We start from the raw sequence: 18,710 nt of genomic DNA on the forward strand, positions 1-18,710 counted from the left end.
AGTCTAAATAGGAAGCTCTCCAGTCAGGCCGGCCCCCTACCCGAAAAATAACTAAAGCAAAAAGGGCTGGGGAAAAGGAGCGACTGGAGTGGTAGAGTGCCTGTTTAACATGTGCAAGGCCCTGAGTTCAAACCCCAGCACCACCAGAATGAATTTTTTTTTTTAATTTTTTTCTAGCATGCAGAAGCGCTCAGTAAACATTTACACCTGCCAGGCCTCCTCCCTCTTGGCGTTTTACTGCCTTCCGGATGCTCCACCTCCAAAAAGAGTGGAAAGGGGTTAAGCCCCACCCCCTAGCCACGATCTCCCGCCCCTCTGCTGCCACGCCTGCGCAGTTTACTCAGCTCGCCCCGCCCGCCACATGCGGTCACCAGGGCGCAGGCGCGACTCCGCCCACTCACGCCCCTGTCTGCCTGGGCCCACCCCCTGGGTCTAGCACCGCCTTTTCCGCGTTCTCAGCAGAGATATCTGCAGGTGGGGGTGCGCGCGGCCGCTTCCGCGGTGGTCAGCCAAGGTAAAAGCGAGACAGCGAGGTGTCCCTTCAAGCAAAGTGGGACGGGGGACTGGAGTGAATCCGTGTGCCCGGGAGCGGGGGAGGGGGGGAGTCGTGGCCTTCAGAGCGAGCGGCTCGAGGTCACGACCCGATTCTTCTGAGGCTGGACAGCCAAAGGGGACACTTTTTTAGGGCTACCCTGGGGATTCATCTGTGACCTGTCGGGACTCCGTCTGTGCCAAGACCAGGACGTAGTGTGTGTTTCATTTGGAGCTCAGCCTGAGGCTAGGATTGGGACTCTTGGGTCGTGACAGGCCAGGACCCTATCTGTGTCCGAGATCCGAGCTCAGCCTGTGGCGGGGTTTGAGCCTCACACCTAACCAGGGTCAGGGCAAAGCTATGGCAGGGCTCAAGACTCAGTCCAACGCCATGAACAGTTCTTCATATGAGGAATTTATAAACTGTGTGTACTCCATCGTTTTAAAGTTAACCGTTTTTACTTATTTTGCAATACAGTATTTAAAAGTTCCTGCCATGTGCAGGTGGTTGTCCCGTGGGGAGAAGTAGGAGTGTCAGGTGCAGTCTCTCCTTAGAGAACTTCCAGGCTATATGTAGGACTGTCAGTGGAAGATCAGAGGCCAGTGCAGACGACAGGAATGAAGTGTTGTTGGAAGGGCTTGACTTTGGAGTCAGGCATTCCTGGACTCAGATCTCACTGCACCCACCTGCTAGCTGTGTGTCCTGAGGCAAGTCATTTCCCCTCTGGGGAGCTTGTTTCTTCTCTATATAACAGGCATAACAGGGTCATTGTGAAGGTCGAATAGAGTTATATATAAGTAACTTAAATAGCACCTATCATGTAATGGGTACATGATTGCTGTGACTTTTAGGAACTAAGACATTTTGGTCTGGGGTGCTTTAGAGAGTCCCTGGGGAAGAGTCCATGTAGCCTTGAAGCTTCAATGGGATTTACAGGTGGAACTCACCTTGCAGGATAGGGAACTAAAGCTCACTGACCACTGTCCATATGCTAAGCACCAGCTGGGCAGCTGGTGTATAGAGTAGCACTGGATCCCCATCAGGTGCTTTCAGCCCACTTGTCCTTAGCATCAGCACTTAAATGGAGCTGAGCTGGGAGTGATGTGAAGAAGAGATCTAGAGTTTTTATATGGAACACAGCCAGCTGGGGACTCTGGTGCCCCTTTCCCCCACCCGCTCCTGCCTCAGCTTTCCTCTTTCTTAATCCAGAGAGTTGTCTGGGTTCTTGACTTGATGCTACACTAATGCTTTAGCAAATTTTGACATTTGGAGGGCCTGGCAACTCAGATTGACAAACCATGGGGAGGAAGACTTTGTGAACAGAAGCTGGTAGATTGCAGCACATGCTTAGCTAGGAAGTGCATGGTCTCCTGTTATATGGTCCCATGGCAACTCAGTAATGTGGTTCCTAGAATACTGTTGTGATTGTGTTGTATTTCTTCTCAGAAGCCTTTACAGACTTCACTGCCTGCTATGTAGACTTGGACTCTTCAGCCTTATGAACAGGTCTCACCATAGTCTATTCCCAAGCCTCTCTCCTCTCGTTTCCCTTTGTTTTCTCAAACCTAGACCCTGTCTCTGTTCCGCAAACACGTCCCGCATGTTCCTGCTCCAGCTTTTGCTTTTATTCCTACTCCTCATCTTTCATTTACCATCTCTTGTGTCCTCCTTGTGAAGCTGCTTATCCTCATGCTGGATTAGTTATTTCCTTTTTAGTCTCTGTAGCAGAGACTGAACCTCTAAGAGAGTTCCCATCACAGTGTACCTTGGAGTATGTTATTCCATATATACTCTGAGAATATCGGTGGCAAGGGACCATGTCTATTTCACTCCTTTGGTTCCTGGCACACATAGCAGGCCTCTGAATGTTTGTGGTTAAATGAGTCAGTGACATTTTTTTATTTACCTGCTTTGGTCCTTGTTTTATGAGTTGTCAGGTTCAGGGCTTTGTGTTCTCTCTCTTTGTGGCTGAGGAGGGCCCTACTTTAGAAGGATGATGCCTTAATTACAGGCATCAAAGGCACAAAAGTGCAGGAATTCTGCATGAGTAAGGATTCTTCATTGCTACTGTTTTCAGCTCTTTCTCTTGCCTTTGCTGTGAGTTTTCTTGGGAGGGAAGGTATGCTGTTCAGGGACCTGCACAGTCTGTGATATAGTTCATGCAGACAAAAGCTCACAGGTGGCTGACTAATCAGTTGTTCTGCCCTTGACCTTGGTGAACAGTAGTCAGTTCCTCCCATTTGGAGACCAGCAGCTACAAATTCATGTTTTTCCTTAACAACAGCCCCAGCATTTGGAAGAGAAAGTTCTTTCTTAATCGAACAAAAATATATATTGTTGGAAGTAGAAGGAGCTTGGGAACCATTTAGTTCTGCTACCTTCATTTTATAGATGGGGAAAAAACTTGACCAAGATTACACAAGGAATCAGACAGGGGTGTATATATATATATATATATATATATATATATATATATATATATATATATATATATAATATTTGAATAATATACATTTAAATTTATGTCTTTAAATCTGTTTGAGGGGGCAGTACTAGGGTTTGAACTGAGGGCATTATGATTGCTAGGCATATGCTGTATCACTTGAACCATGCCTCCAGCCCTATTTAAATTTTTTTGAGATGAAATCTGTCTATCTTGCCCAGTCTGGCTTTAAATTACTGAGCTCAAGCAGTTCTCCTGGACTATAGGTGTGTACCACCGTGCCCAGCTCTACATCATTAGTATATCTAACATTTATTGAGTGCTTACTATGTGCTGGACACTGTTTTTACAGATTCAGAAACTGAGGCAGACAGAAATCATTAAGATCTATTTCTCATCCCACAACTCTAGTTTTTAGTAGTTTTAATCATCATCATCTCCTACCCAGAGGAGCAGAACAGTTCTCCAAAGAGCTTGCTTCCAGATCCTCCTCTGTGAATAGAGCCATCCTCTCAGTGATGTCTCCCTACATGCTAAAGATATGTCCCAGGAGGAATCCAGAGTGTGCTAGAATAAAACGCAAAGGAATGAAGCAAGTCCACGTGAGAACTAATAGATCTTAGGTTAGGAATGTAAGTATACTTCAAAAGGCTGCCTGTTAACTAGAGCTATATCCTAGTGTTGAGTGTTTGCCTAGCATGCATGAAACCCTGGGTTCAAACCTCAGCACTGCAAAAATTTCTTATTTATTGTCAAGCAGTAAATGCATAGTTTTAGAAAAAACTTAGTCCTCGATCTTTCTATAAAGATTCCCAGTGTAGTGTGGAAATATTCAATTCAATAAGCACATATTGAGCTCTTGCTATGTACAGGCCTCTGATATTGAGAAATACACAGAGGACAGCAACATATCTCCTACCCTCCTGTAAGTAGTTGTCTTCTCCCAGCCATCTCCCTCCAGTGTAGTTTGGAAGATAGAAATGAACATAAATAACTAAAATCAGACTGACTACAGTAAATGTAGTAAGGAGTGTAAACAAAGTGGGAGTTTGGGAGAAGGAGAAATCAATCCCAGCATGAGCAGAGGATTCCTGAAGGTGGGAAATTTATGTTGGGCCTTAGAGGATGTTCATTTCCTGGGAGAAAGAGAATATCTTGGGCTATGCACTAGAGGCAGAAAGGCACTGTGTGGGAGATAGTAAGGAAGAGAAATAAACTGAAATGGTGGATTGTGGACAAAATATAGAGAGGAGAGTGAGGAGCAGAATGCTCCTCATTTATCGTTTATCTTCTTTGTGGCTTGCAATAGACACACTATAATTTATTTAATCCTCACAATCCCTGTAATATAGAAATATATATACCCCAATTTAAAGATGAAGGAACTAGACCTCAGAAAGATTAAAGTGACTTCTCCAAGATCAGGTAGCTAGGAAGTGGCACAGCTTGGTTCAGACCTAGGAGGGTTGGGTTCAGAGGTCCATGTTCTTTCCATTATGCTGCAGGATTCTGGATGCCCTGACTTTTGCATCCACTGTTTACTGTGGCTGCGGGACAGAAGCTGACTGGAGCAAAGAAGGTCCCAGAACAGGGACACTGGTGAGGAGGCTTAAACTGTGAACCACTCACCTAGCGTGGAAGTTGCCTGGCATAGGTCTGCTCAAGTGGGTTACTACGTGAGCATTAGTGGCTTCTGCCGTACCATAAATCCGTGCATTACCGTCCTTAGCTAGCAGAATGTTAGGGTGAGTTTACAGAGTCTGTGAGCACGCTTGTATTTCAGGCACAGGTTCTGATATCTGATTGGCAGTTCATTGGCAAAAGTGTCTTCTGTGGAGGCAACCCATGTGACACATCCTGTTGCTTCATTTTCTCACCATCGATTTCAACAAGACTCTGTAATGGAGGACAAAGCACTGCATTGGAGCCAAGAAACTGGCATCATCCTCATCTGCTAGTCCTCAGTCTCAGCCTAGCCACTTAGAATAGGGGTATTTGGGTTCACTTTTGAGTCCTCTTCTCATGTGTTCCTTTTGTCCGTACTGATTTGGGGCAGTCTAAGGGAGGGGCAGAGAATATGAACTTGGATTCAGAAAGCCTAGGTATAAGCCTAGGGAGACAGTAGGTAGGATATAGACTATAGAATTGGACTGCCTGGGTTTGAGTCCTGACTCTGTCATTGCCTGGCTCAGTTTCTTCATCCGTAAAATGGGGATATGAACATTAACTACCTTGTAGGGTTGCTATGAAAACTGAAATAACATATATGTTAAGCAGCACAGTAGCTGGCATGTAGTAAGTGCTCAATGAATGTTAAATTTAATAGTAATAATGTTAACAATTGTATTAACACCCAGATTAGCACTGTTTTTATAGAAAGTATATTTATTAGGGCCATTCTCCCCACCATCTTACTCTGACATTGCTGCCTTCTCTCCTTCCATTGCTGAATCAGGAAACTTGGAAACACTAGGTTATTCTGCTACAGGGTTGTGAAGCATGACACCACAAAAAGGATCTATGGGAAAAGGGTCAATAACAAGTCAGTGGCTTGATAGAAAAGTCTTACCTGACTGATATTTTCCCCCACCTTTCTCCACACTAAATAGAGCAGTATATTCATTTCCTTTGTGCAGCCTTTGGCAAAAGTGCTAAGCAAGACTCTTCCAGCTCACTTGCCAAAAAGAACAACAGTGTAGTATCTCTGGAAAAGTAGTGCCTAATTTGGCTCTTTCTCTTCAGCTTAAGCCCCTCTGGCCTTAACCGAAGCTAGTTCTTATTGTTCCATTTTCCATGAATATGGAAAAGTTCTTTCTGATTATAGAGGGAGGATGAGATCAAGATTTTCTCATGAAAACCTTTTCTATACTTAAAGCCAGAATCCAGTTAGCCCTCATCTTCTCTTTTCCAGGCTAAACAGCCTGGGCTGCTTTCACCTCGCCTGCAAAACCTATTTTCCATTGCTTGGATCACATTGGTTATGCTTCTTTTCTTTCTCTTCGGTTTTTCTACATCCTGGCAGTGACCCAGGCTGTGCTCAGTTCGTTAATAAGAGTCCAACTAAAATAATTTAAGAGGAGAATAACTTCAGAGGTTTCCTTTATTCATTAACATTTACTAATCATTTGTAGGTGCTTGCTACCTGCCAGGCATTGGTACCATGAGCTTGATATACACTAGCTCATTTAATTCTCTATTTTATAGATGGTAACAGTGAAAAGAGGTTAAGTACTATGTCCAAGGCCACTTTGTTAATAGATGGGAGGGTTGGAATCTGAATCTGGGACCTAATGCTTGGAAGCCTACACACTTTCTACCTCCTCAGTCCTAAGTTGGCTCCAAATGGCCAAATAATACAAATCCTGTAATGATTTTGTTTTTTACTATAGGACAGTTGTTTACAAACTATGGCCTTTAGGCCATATCTGGCCTGACATCTGATTTGTATGGACTGCAAGCTGAAAATTCTTTTTACAGTTTTAAGTGGTTAAGGAGGGTGGGTAGATCAAGAGAAGATTAACATTTTGTAAGACACAAAAAGCATATAAAGTTCAAGTTGTAGTATCTTTTTTTTTTTTTTTTTTGGCAGTACAGGGGTTTGAACTCAGGGCCTACACTTTGAGCACTCCCTCAGCCCTTGTTTGTGAAGGGTTTTTACGATATAGGTCTCATAAACTATTTACCCAGGCTGGCTTCGAACTGCGATCCTCCTGATCTCTGTCTCCTGAGTAGCTAGGATTATAGGTGTGAGCCACTAGCACTGGCTTACAGTATCTTTAAATAAAGTTTTATTGGCATATAGCCACAGCACTCATTTTACATACAATATGTGGCTGCTTTCCCTCTACAAAGGCAAAACTTTGAGCAGATGGAACAATGACTATGCGATACACAAAGCAAAAAATATCTACTGTCTGGCCCTTTATAGAAAAAATTTGCCAACCCCTAGTATACACAACAAGGAGGGACCAAATGAGGTTTAAGCCTATGATAACACTAAAGGCAACAAGTTAAAATTCACAGGTGTTCAAGGCTGTGCCTGGAAACAGTGGTGACAGCAGGAGAGAGTAAGTATAACCCTAACTTCCTTGGGCCCTGGAAATCAGCCCATCGGGCCTCAGGGATTTGTTTGAGAATAAAAAGTGCAATAGACAGGACTATACACTATGCTGTCTCTTATGAACAATAAAAAGATATTTTATAGGTGAAGTAATTCATTGAGATTCACTGCTTCTTTTTTGTGTGCCAAATGCTATTTTAGGTGCTGGAAATATCTAGATGGAAAAGATGTGTCTTTGAGGAATTTATGGCCTGGTAGGAGGACCACAAATGTGAGCATATAACCTTCTCTGTATTACAGTGGAACACTGAGGGCTCCATGAAATGCTGCATGAAGTAGAAAATCAAGAGTGTTTCTGGAATTTGCAGGAGTACTTTCAGTAATTTGTCATGGGCCTTGAAGGATGAATAGGAGTTATTTTTCAAGGATCTGTATTTTTCAAGGCTAGGGGAAAGCCTGGCAGTGTGAGCATTTAGAGCATATATAGATGGAGGAGAAAGAGACATTGGAAATGATTTAAACGTTCTGTGACTGGATGTAGCAGGATAATGTGATCTAATAGAAAAGAAAAGTCAGGAGGAAGGAAGTCATGAGTAGGAGTTAAGGACAAGCCCAGTTTGGGACATGTGGTTTGAGGAAATACTGAAACACATCCAGCTTCCAGTAGAAAGTCTTCTTAGAAATGTTGGCACAAAAGCCCAGAGTTCAGATTTAAGCATTTTCAGAGCTTTTCTCCTGGGAAAAGGGGAAGTATATATTTATTTCATAAAAAAGTTGACAAAGCCATGTGTCACTGTGACACGTGATAGCTAGAACTACAGGATTAAAAATAGCAATGGGCCCACAGAAAATGAAGTCATCACATTGGAAGCTAGAAATAATTATGTATTTGGCACAAAACCTTCTTTCTACTTTATCTTTCTGGTGCTATTACCTCTTGCCTATGAGACCTGGGCCTGGCTACTGGAGATGGAACCAGCGCTCATTCATCTCTAATGAGTGGGCAGCAGAGAAGTGGCAACCTTCACCTTCTGCACAAGACTCCTCAGAGCAGACAGAGGGGTCCACCTCTGTCATCCTGGCCTAATTACATCTTTTGGGGTCTGGAATCTCACAATGGAAACAGAATCAGAAAATTTTACCCAGACCTTCATTAAATCTTCCAGTGCCTAGTGTCAGCATTTTCAGATACTTGCCTGTCTGAATTTTAAAGGGTGGGAATATTTTTGGCTGCTGTGTGCATATCTACTTCCCAGTATAACTCACAAGGTTGGGGACTCTTGGGTTGATCTCTGTCTTCTCTGGCCCTCTTAGAGAAGTCAGCATTTTTATATCCTTTCTACTTCTTCTTCTTGAAGATCCAGATAAGATGAAGCAGACGCAGATGGAGAATTGAAGGACATTAGCTAGGTAGGGGTCAGTGAAACGTGCCCTGTGGCCAGAAGATACCAACCTTGGATTCCCTTAGGATTTCAAGTTCACAGAGGATCACTGCTCAGAAGTTAGGAAAACCTACAGGTAAGATTGGGTATGTGTTTTACTTATCCTTTTAGATTACTTAAGACTGAAATGATCTGATATTTCCAAGGGAGGGGTGGGCCCAGGGTCATCTAAGTGGCTGGATATTTTCAGCATTTGGTTGAGCAGCTGGGTTTAGCTGGGCAGCCTGGCTCAGCTGTTTCAGTAACTGCCTGAGACAGGTACTTAGTAAGCAGGAACATAGTTCTTCTGGAACTAAATGGTAGAGGGTCATAAGGAAAACAATGAGGCAAGTAAAACATATTTATTTACTTTTAACTACAAAAGTAAAACAGCCACATGATAACAAAGCAAAATCAAGTACAACAGACATATAAAAGCAAATTCTGAGCTGGAGGAATGGCTCAAGTGGTAGATAGAGCACCTGCCTAACAAGCACAAGGCCCAGAATCCAAGCACCAGTACCACCAAGAAAAAATTTTTTTAAGTGAAATTCTTGTGCGTACTCAATTTCATTCTCTCCATGGAACCACTGTTAATAATTTGGGATGTATTCGGTTTGTTTGGGGCTTTTTAGGTAATATATGATACATATGATGATATTTTGAAGTATTGTGTATTCCATTCTAAACTGAGGTTTTGTCATGCCTTGTTTGTAGATTTGGAGCACATGAAGGTTGGGGGACATTGTTTTAACCTAGTCTGTGAGTTTTCTTAGTCCTTGGCTGCTGTATGGTCATCCATCTTTACCTGAAGTTTCCCAGTAGCACCACTGTCTTTTCTTCCCTTGCTCCCCATTCCCAGAGCAGCTCCCCTCCCCAAGTTCTCCCTTCCTCTGATGGCATCATTCTGCTGTAGTTATCTGACTTGGATTAAAAAGCATATATTTATAAACCTATGTTAAGGTCCCCTCTGTGCTTGTACTAGGCTGTGGGGACAGAGAGGAATTAGACTCTGTCCCATCCTTCAAGGAGGGTCTAGCCTTTGACTGCTCTAACATCTCCAGTCATTTGGCAGTTCCAGTTCTGCCTCTGTGGCTTCCTCCCTCACTCTGTAGCACACCTGCCTTTCCCTTCCTTTCTATCCCTGCTGTCCCTGCCTCAGGTATAGGCCTTCCTTCAACCTGTTTAGCAGCCTCACTCAGCTCTCTGCCTTTCCCCAGCTGCAGTTTTTTTCTGTACATCACAGCCAGTGTGATGGCCCTCAGGTATAACTCCAGTGGTCCCCAGTAACTCCCATTACCTAGAACAGTGGTTCACAAGTGTGCACTGTAGAAATCCTTCCAGGGAATCAGCAAGGTCAAAAGAGTTTTCATAATAGTACTAAGATACAATTTGTTGTTGCAAAGTTACAGGAAGCTGTTGATACCTAAGCACAAATTAAGGCAGTGGCACTGAACTATGCTAATTGCCATCGTGTTATTTACTGTCACACACGCAACAGCTTTTAAAAACTCTGCTTTCACTTAAGAATGTCCTTGATGAAGCAAGAAAAATTAATTTTATTGAATCTTATCCTTTGAGGACATATCCTTTAATATTTGTATGATAAAGTGGAAGCACTCATAGGGCACTTCTACTGCATACCAAAGTACGGTGGTGGTCCCAAGGAAGATTATGTGGGAGTACAAGCTGAACAAGTCACTGTTTTCTTTTTGTTGTTGTTGTTGGTACTGGGATTTGAACTCAGGGCCTTGTACTTGCGAGGCTGGTGCTCTACCACTTAAGCCATGCCTCCAGTCCTTTTTGCTCTGGTTGTTTTTGAGATAACGTCTCACTTTTTGCCTGAACTAGCCTGGATCATGATCCTCCTATTTATGCTTCCAAAAATAGCTGGGATAATAGGGGTGCTCCACTACAACCAGCTTTTTCTGTTGAGATGTGGTCTCACAGACTCTTTGCCTGGGCTCATCTAAATCACAGTCCTCTTGATCTCAGCTTCTGTGAAGCTGGGATGCCCAGCTATTGGTTGAGATGATGTCTCATGAACTTTTTGCCCAGTCTGTCCTCGAACCCTGATCCTCCTGATCTCTGCCTCCCAAGTAGCTAGAATTATAGTTGTGGGCCACCAGAACCTGGCCTGTTCTCATTTTTATATGAAAGGATAACTGTTGGTTGTTGAGTGTGGAAGAAGACAGGGACCCATGTTGGCAAGCCTTGTAAGCTGAATTAATGAGCTCAGGTCACTGTCTACAGCTTGTCTTTCTGCATCTTATAAACTCTACTCCTCACTCAGGTCCAGTCTTGTACTCCTACTTGCTATTTCATAAGCACACCTCCCTTTATTTCTTTTTTCCCCTTCATTATTCTTTCTCTTATTATTCCTTCCACCTGGAGATATAGTGTGGCTCTGAAGGCTGTTTTTAATCCCAGAATCAGAACAGAGGGAGAAGATGGGACTGAATCTTTTGTCTCTGGGAATCTCAACTATCACCACCTTGCTTAAGGCCTGTTGTGGATCACCTGGCTGGCCCTGAACTTGTCTCGTTGCCAGTTTCACTGCAACTGAGTGAGACCTTGAGTGAGGCTGGCCAGGCTTCCTACACACAGGATTCCTGGGGGAAGAACATTTTAGCCCCATGGAATCTCACTTACAGATAGACCGTCCTTTGACAGTGATGATTTGCATGCATAGCTTCTTGCATTTATCATGTGTTAAATTTGACCAACTTGTGCTTGAACTTACCCTTTCCTTGTCCCCTACACAGTAATGATGGCATCAGAAAGCATATCGATTAACTCCCAGCTCAGGCAGGAAAAGAATGTAACCTTGTACCTAATACCTATGAATAATGTGGTTTGACTTTGGTCTGTAGCTCATCTGCTGTAATATGACAAAACACAAAATTCAAAGCTATTTCAGAGCAAGAAAAAACAACCTCTGATAGATTAGACTTTAGATTAATAATGAGGATGTGGCAATAACACTCTTTAGCTTGCTTATATAAGCTAAAGTAGTGCTTCCCAAGCTTTTTGACATCAGAGCCCATGAGAGAAGATGATAGTGCTTGGCATACTTGCATAAATAGTGAGTCCAGAGACTGGAGGCCTGATGAAGGATCAGTATCTCACTCAGAGCATATCAGTAGAGAAGCTCTGTGCCAAGGTTTATAAATAGTGGCTTTCTCACTGGTACTTGACTGTTATTGGCTACCACTTCTGGCCTTTTACCATTAATGCTTCAGTACACTATAATGGTTAAAAGCCTGAATTCTGAGCCAGACTGTTTACACTTCCCAGCTCTACCACTTACTAGCTGTGTGACCTTGGGCAAGTCACTTTACCATTCTGTACCTCAGTTTCTTCATCAGCAAAATGTGGACGATAATTATGCTTACCTCAGAGTTGTGAAGATTGAATAAGTGAGTATATGTAGAGTATACTATCTGTAAAGTGCTCCAACATTGCCTGCCACATGAGCAGCCCATGAGTGGCCACTGTGAGTACTAGTGGTAGTGTGCACAGTAACTAATGCTGTGCTTCAGAGTCACAAATGTTCTGGGTTGGCCTCCCCAGGCCCTGTGTGTTGCCTCCTCTTATGTCTCCCATAGCTTAGTCCCTTAAGGGTGTCTATCCTACTTCCTTCAGTCCTTCCATTTCCTAGTTTTATTTTTGTTGTTGTTATTTGGTGCCAGGGATGGGATCAAATGGCGGGCAAGCACTCTACCACTGAGCCACCCCCAGTCCCTCAGTTTCCTTTGTCTCAGCTCTCCATTTGTTTGGGGCCCTCAGCTGGTCAATGCCTGAGGAGGCAGCTGAGTCCAGTGGTTACGCCTTCAGCCTGCTCTCTCCACTTTTCCTTCTCTAGAAAGTCTTTTGGCTGCAGACACATTGGGGCCTTAAAAGAGCTCCAGTGTGGGTGAGTGGGATGAGGGGAGTGGGAGCTGTTTGTAGAGGCAAGTTAGCCAGATGATCCTCTGTGGTATTACACACCATATGTGAAAGTTGAAGCGTTCTTTATAGATTCTCAAAGCATGGAGTGTACATCGGGTGGCTTAGGGGACAGCATGGGTGGCTCATCAGGTTTCTAGAGAAGTGGTAGTTATTTCAGAAAGTAGGCCTTGAGGTCACCCGCCGGAAAGAGTAGTAGCTGGTACCTGTAGTCTGCTCCCTCAACTGTCAGTACTCCTTGGCTCCTCCCATCGCTCTGTGAGTTCTCTGGGCTGCAACCTGTGCAGGTGCCAGGCTTGGCTCTGTATCTTTAACACCTGCTACACTTCCAGTATAATCAGTACTTGTTGGCTAACAGGTGTCACAGTAAAAGGAAACATGTTCCTATTTCAACAGAAAACAAGATAACCATATGCATAGGAATGAAAACATTGATTATTATTGATAACTGCTGAGACTGCTTATGATCTGCCACAACTCCCCCTACATACTCCCTGCTCCAGACAACCAGTGGTCCTAACCAGCTATGCTACCTTTCCTTCAGGCCTCAGTGCATGGTCTAAGCTGCTCTTCCCAGCCCCACCCTAGCAGTTCCCACCTACCCTTCAGGTGCTGGCTTAGCTGGCTCTTCCTCCAGTTACCCAGCCAGATTAGCTCCTCTCGTCTCCACGGCACCTGGAACCTCCCTGTCACAGCATTTGTCCTACTGTACTAATATTGTTTTACATGTCAGGAGATTTCAGTGCCACAAGGGAGATAGTGTCTTCTCTTTTTTTTTTTTTTCACTATCTAGTACTGAGAAGATGCACAGTAAATGCAAAACTGGTTGAATGAATGACTTCACTTCTGGTTTCTTATTTGATCCTCACGACAGCCTTATTCTCACCAATTTTGTACCTGAAGAAATTGGCACTCAGAGAAGCTGACCGACTTGCTGGAATTCAGGCAATTTTTTTCTCCAGTGCTTATGGCACTTTTGTTTGTTTGTTTTTATAAAATAACAATTATTTTAGAAAAATTAAAGGGGCTTGCTTGTTTGTGTTGCTGGGAGTCAAACTGAGATCCTCGCCCATGAGAGGTACGTGCTCTCCACTGAAAAATGTATCCCCAGGTCTGTCATTAATTGTTTTTCACATTTATAAAATTAATATCTTCAAGGCACCAATATTTCTGAAATGTTTTTTCATCACTGAATGTTGAATTTCAGTAAGAGAAATCTAGATCCAATTTTTAAAAACTATAATCAAATTCTAAATTCCAATGCATATTGGAGAAAAAGTATTGTATTTTTTTCTTCCCAGTGCTGGAGCATGAATCCAGGTCTTTATGCGTGCTAGCCAAGCAGTCTACCACTGAGCTATACCCATTGCCTATTTATTCCAATAATAAAATGATTTAGATAACAATGGCATCGAAGTAATAAATTTAATCACATACAATTTGAAAAATACCAAAAAATATAAAGAAAGAAATAAAAATCACCCCATAATACAGAGGACAAACACTACTATAGATTAGAAATGGTCTGGATTTAAAAGGGCAGCATTGAGTATGAATCCCAGTTAAACCATTAACTGGGTGTTAGGTGTTTGGTTGGTTACTTAATCTACCAGCTACTTACTCTGAGCCTGTTTATTATTATTTTAGCCTGAAATATGCTAAAATATTTAACTTTTTAGATTATTGCAAAAATTAGATATAATGTATATAAAATAACCAGCATAGTACCTGACACATAGTTGGAACTCTTTAAATTGTAGTAATATTAACAATTTCTTATATTTCTGTCTAGACTTCCACCCTATTGTGTGTTTATATGTGTACATACATACTTGTGCAGAAAGATGTTTTCAAGACTCATTTATATTAAGTATATCATTGGGTCCTTATTGAAACCCTGTGAGATGGACAGGGCAATTGTTCTTTTTTTTATTTATTTATTTTTAATTTTATTTTTGAATTAACATACATTAATATATATGAGGGGATTTCATTGTGATGATTCCATACATGATGCAGTATACTTTGAGCAAGTTTACTCCCTCTATTATCTTCCCATTCCCTCCCCTTCCTCCTCACCCCCTTTTCAAATAGTGTTTGGTGGGTTTCATCATGCTGTCTTCATCTACATGTCGCTCATTTGTGGAACTTAGATCTAAAATGATGATGGTGAAGATCATGATCATCGTGATTATAGCAATAATAATAATAATAATGGGACATGAATGTAAAAGGGAGGACTATCTGTGGGGGGACCAGCAGAAGGAGGAGAGGAAAGGAAAGAATACTGAAGATTGAAGAGGGTGGAAGTAGATGTTCTTTTAAATTTGTCATATAGATGAAGAAACTGAGACTCTGAAAGGCAGAGTTACTTGGCCTTGATTCTGTCTGGGAACAGCTGAACCAAGACTTCTCTTGGTCTCTTGATGCCAAACCCATGCGTCTCTCTGTCTCTCTGTCAGCAGCATGCTTCCTCCCCAAATCTGCCACTACCTCCAAGCCTGCCCAAGAGGAGGATGAGGGCTGGAGGCAGTAGAAGTGCTGGGAGCCTCTAGACTAGCTGGGGTTTGTCTAGAAACTGAAAAGAAACACTTGCTTCCTCCTCTAAAACAACAGACCCTTTTGCCCAATCTGATAACAAGGATTGGGCTTCTGGCTAGCAAGTTATGGATCTTTTGTGTCCCAGGGTCTTTTTTGGAGAGGGAGTGTGTCAGGAAATTGATGTAATTCCTAAACCAAATTCATAGACCAGACTTGTGTAGTCCGCTGGGCACAGGTGTACCCACTTCCAAAGTGTGCACTGGATACCTGAATGACCTGTATGACACACATTGCCATAACACTTAGTTGTGCATTATTTCATGGCATTTCCACTTCAGTACATACTTTCTGATGGGTGATATTCATCTGACACTGTGCCATGACTTATAGGAGAAACAGAGGTACACAAGGAACAGTCTTGGCCTTTAGGAACTTGGGGAATACTCAAGGCCAAATAAAAGCAGCACTGTGCCAGAGCTCCTAGCAGGGGGCTGGAAAGCAGAGCATGGAGTACCAACTACTAGTTCTGTACAGCGATACCCTCTATTTGCCTAATGCCCAACTGATCTCCAAAGTGTTTGCACAAACCCTAACTCTTGTGGAGTTAATAGATAGCTGCAGAGAGGCAAGGACTTTTGAGCTGGGTTCGATGGCCAAGAAGAATTCCTGATCCAGAGAAAGTAAGTAGGCCAAAGTATGGCTTGATTGTTGGACTTCCACCCAAGGAATCATTTGTCCCATGATTTCTGCATACTGAATTAAGGTCCCACACCCTGCTAGTGACTCTATAATAAAATTTAAATGCATGCATCCCAGCCCACCTCTGAATGGAGAATTGGCAAGCCCTTGGAGAGATTATGGCACTCTCCCTCCACTGTGAAGACAGGGAAGTTAAGCATGTTCCTTTTCACTTCACTGTCTTCCTACGTTTTTCCTTCCTAGTTTCAAAAACAACTCTTCCTCAACAAGTTCTCTTTACAAGGAAAGTCTTAACCATTTGTCCCTTCTGGCGTGCCCTCTTCCATTGAGATCTATGCAGAATAGACCAGGTACTCTATCTTTGTGTGTGAAGCCATCAAATCTCATATTGAGTGTGCAGCACTGCCCAGAGGTATGCCGCTTCCACAAGAGGCTCTGCAGCCCTGCTGTGGGAAAGAGCAAGAATAAATTGCTGCTAACAGGTTTTTCTAGCTAGAGCCATAAGTATGTCTGAGCATCCCCTGTGAATCACAATACTGCCAGCTCTCTTGCTGCTTCTCCGCACCACCTGCCTGTTGGCTGTTTTGCTTGTCCGCAGGCCTGCCATTGGAGTACGGACAGGGGAGGGTAAAGGAGCTGAAGTCAAAATCTGTTCACTCCACACTGGGCTTGCACTGCTAATGAGAAAATAGGTAGGACCAGGGTTGACACAACTGCACTGTCCCTCTGATGTGTAATCCGTGTTTTATTTTTGTAGAATTTCTTACAATGTTCAGTAAATGCATTTGGGCAGCTTTTTTCCTTCTAATTTAGCTTGGTGACTGTATTTAAGTTTAATTCTTTGAATTCATAGGGCATTGCTGTCAGCACATACAGCTTGTGCTTGAAGCTGTTGGTTGGAGTAATATTCTCAGATCCTCTGTGGATTCCTTTTATCCATGTGGTTGTTTGTTCTCTATTCTAAGGTATAATTGAAAATCTTGTCATCAGATCCCTAAAATGGAAGGAAGAATGCACCTAAATTGAGCTGTCAGATCGTTGGCTATTAAACTGTGCTTTCTGGATTGTGGTGTTGAAAGTGCCATTCTGTGTGCTTTCTCCTAATGGCTGCCTCGCACTCGCCCCTGAGAACACATATAGACAGGCATCAGCACTAATCTGTCTTCCAGCAGACTTGCTGTTTCTCCCATCATGTTCGGTCGGATCCTCAGAGAAGGGAATGGCCTTTCCTTTCAGAAGGCAAAGAGCCAGCTTCCATTTTAAAATCTCTCAAGGAAAAAAAACCCAAACAACACAGAGCCTGTGTTTATTGAAGGTTGGTGTGAAAGTCCCTCGCATCATCTGCCCCATCCGCACTCGAGTGCCTCTATTTTAGAAGGATGTAGAGGTTTAAGCACCCTGGTGGGGATTTAGACTCAGAGACTTCGGAGAAATCTTATTATTTCTAACTGCAGGCAAAGAGTATTAGGTCTCCACTCTGGACTAGGGGCATGACATGTTCTATAAGTAATTTATCTTTAACAGGGGACGGCCCCTACAACAGTGTCCTAGAAACAGAACTGTGATTGGGCACTGACTCATTGTTCCTCCTTTTCTCTTTCCCAGTCTCACTCTCCTGCCTTTTTCTTTTTTTCCTGACCCTTTCCTGCCCAATCTGTTCCATGTCTGTGTCTTCCCCCCTTTAAAGACATGGGAGTCAGGTGCCTGCAGTGAGAGATAATGATGTTTTTGCAATAAGTGACCTCATCAAGCCACCTGGCATAGACCTGTCAGCTGCAGGCTTTTGAGGGGGCCCTTCACACAAACTCTTCAAGGAAGGACCTGGGGAGGGGAGAGGATGCTGTGGGCTACACAGGCACTTCATTTTGTGCTCCTGTATAGAAAGGAATTTGGGGTCATTCTCAACCCTAGCTCAATCCTCTTGTTACCTTCCCAGAGGCAATCTCCACAGAAGGTCCTTGCAGCCCTGTACACATCCACAGGGATGCTGCTGAGCCTCTGACTTCATAGCAGGCTTTACTCCCACCTCTTTCTTGCCCAGCTCCCTGGGTCCTGGTGTTAAGGCTGGAGGATGTCACCAGTGGGGCCCCATTTGTGGATTCCTTATTCAACTTAAGGAATATGGTTTGGTTGGTGGCAGAGCTAAATCCACATACTAATGAGCTTGGTGAAAGCAGGCTTCTGCTCTCCTCTTCTAATCTAGCCTGTCTGTCTTAGTTCCTTTCCACAGTTAATGATCTCCTGTAATGATGTTGCCTTTAGTTTTGCCTCCTGGGTCAAAGCAAATCAATAGTACTCACAGACTTTTTAAAACCATCAGTATAAACCTTCTGGGTCTCCCACCCACACACACCCCTTCACCTTCTGGGTTAACTTACTGCTTGATTAGTACAGCACTGTTTCCTTTACATCTCCTCTTATCTCCCAGAGATGGGCAGCAGTGAGCCTTTTCCCATTGTGGACAGTGACAAGAAGAGGAAGAAGAAACGGAAGGCCCGGGCCACTGACTCCTTGCCGGGAAAGTTTGAAGGTTGGTCTCATACCCTCTTAGATCTGGGCCTGTTGCTTCCCAGCAGGCGGGAACATCTAGGTGTCAGTGGTCCAGATTCCAGGATGCCCTATGTTAGAACCAGCCATGATCATCTGGGTGATAGGGGAAGATATGGGCAAGTGAGTTTACACAAAGAAATGACAGAGCAGGAAGGGGGAAAGCTCTCAGATGATACACTGGCCTCCTTTGAATGGTCCAAGCACCCTCTCAGCTGGCAGAAAGACTGGTCTGTCAGTTGTATGTGCAATGAGATCCTCATGAGTCCCAGCTCCTCTTCAGATGTGATCTTTCCCCAGAGGTTCCTGGAAGGGCTGCTGAGAGGCAGAACAACCATGCAAGAGGAACTGAGAACAACACTAGGGGCCGTGGCTGCAAATGACACTGAAGTCTTCTCTCAGAGAATGCAGCTACTTGTGCTCTGTGTTAAATTTCCTTTTAAAGCTTGCATGTGGTGTTCAAGAAACACAATGTTGTGTCATCATTTTGGGCACTCTCCATTGTCAGATGCTAGGCTC

The 18,710-nt window shown here is 43.5% G+C and overlaps 1 protein-coding gene across 12 annotated transcripts in view; it reads left to right on the forward strand.

Moving 5' to 3' along the window:
• Positions 1 to 387: 387 nt before the first annotated feature.
• The window catches only part of Mknk1 (MAPK interacting serine/threonine kinase 1), a 45,773-nt gene continuing 27,450 nt past the window's right edge, over positions 388 to 18,710 (forward strand). For 5 of the 12 annotated variants that reach the window (XM_074080232.1, XM_074080233.1, XM_074080225.1 and 2 more), the window contains exons 1-3: positions 388 to 514; positions 8,394 to 8,553; positions 18,073 to 18,174. In XM_074080232.1, the coding sequence (XP_073936333.1) occupies positions 18,075 to 18,174 (100 nt within the window). In that variant the 5' untranslated portion in view covers positions 388 to 514; positions 8,394 to 8,553; positions 18,073 to 18,074. Of the gene's footprint in view, positions 515 to 3,057; positions 7,307 to 8,393; positions 8,564 to 16,609; positions 16,960 to 18,072; positions 18,175 to 18,710 lie in introns of those variants that run through there. The other 7 variants (XM_020178018.2, XM_074080229.1, XM_074080235.1 and 4 more) reach the window with 6 other exon arrangements.

The sequence above is a fragment of the Castor canadensis genome, chromosome 7, assembly GCF_047511655.1.
Source record: "Castor canadensis chromosome 7, mCasCan1.hap1v2, whole genome shotgun sequence".
Taxonomy (NCBI): domain Eukaryota; kingdom Metazoa; phylum Chordata; class Mammalia; order Rodentia; family Castoridae; genus Castor; species Castor canadensis.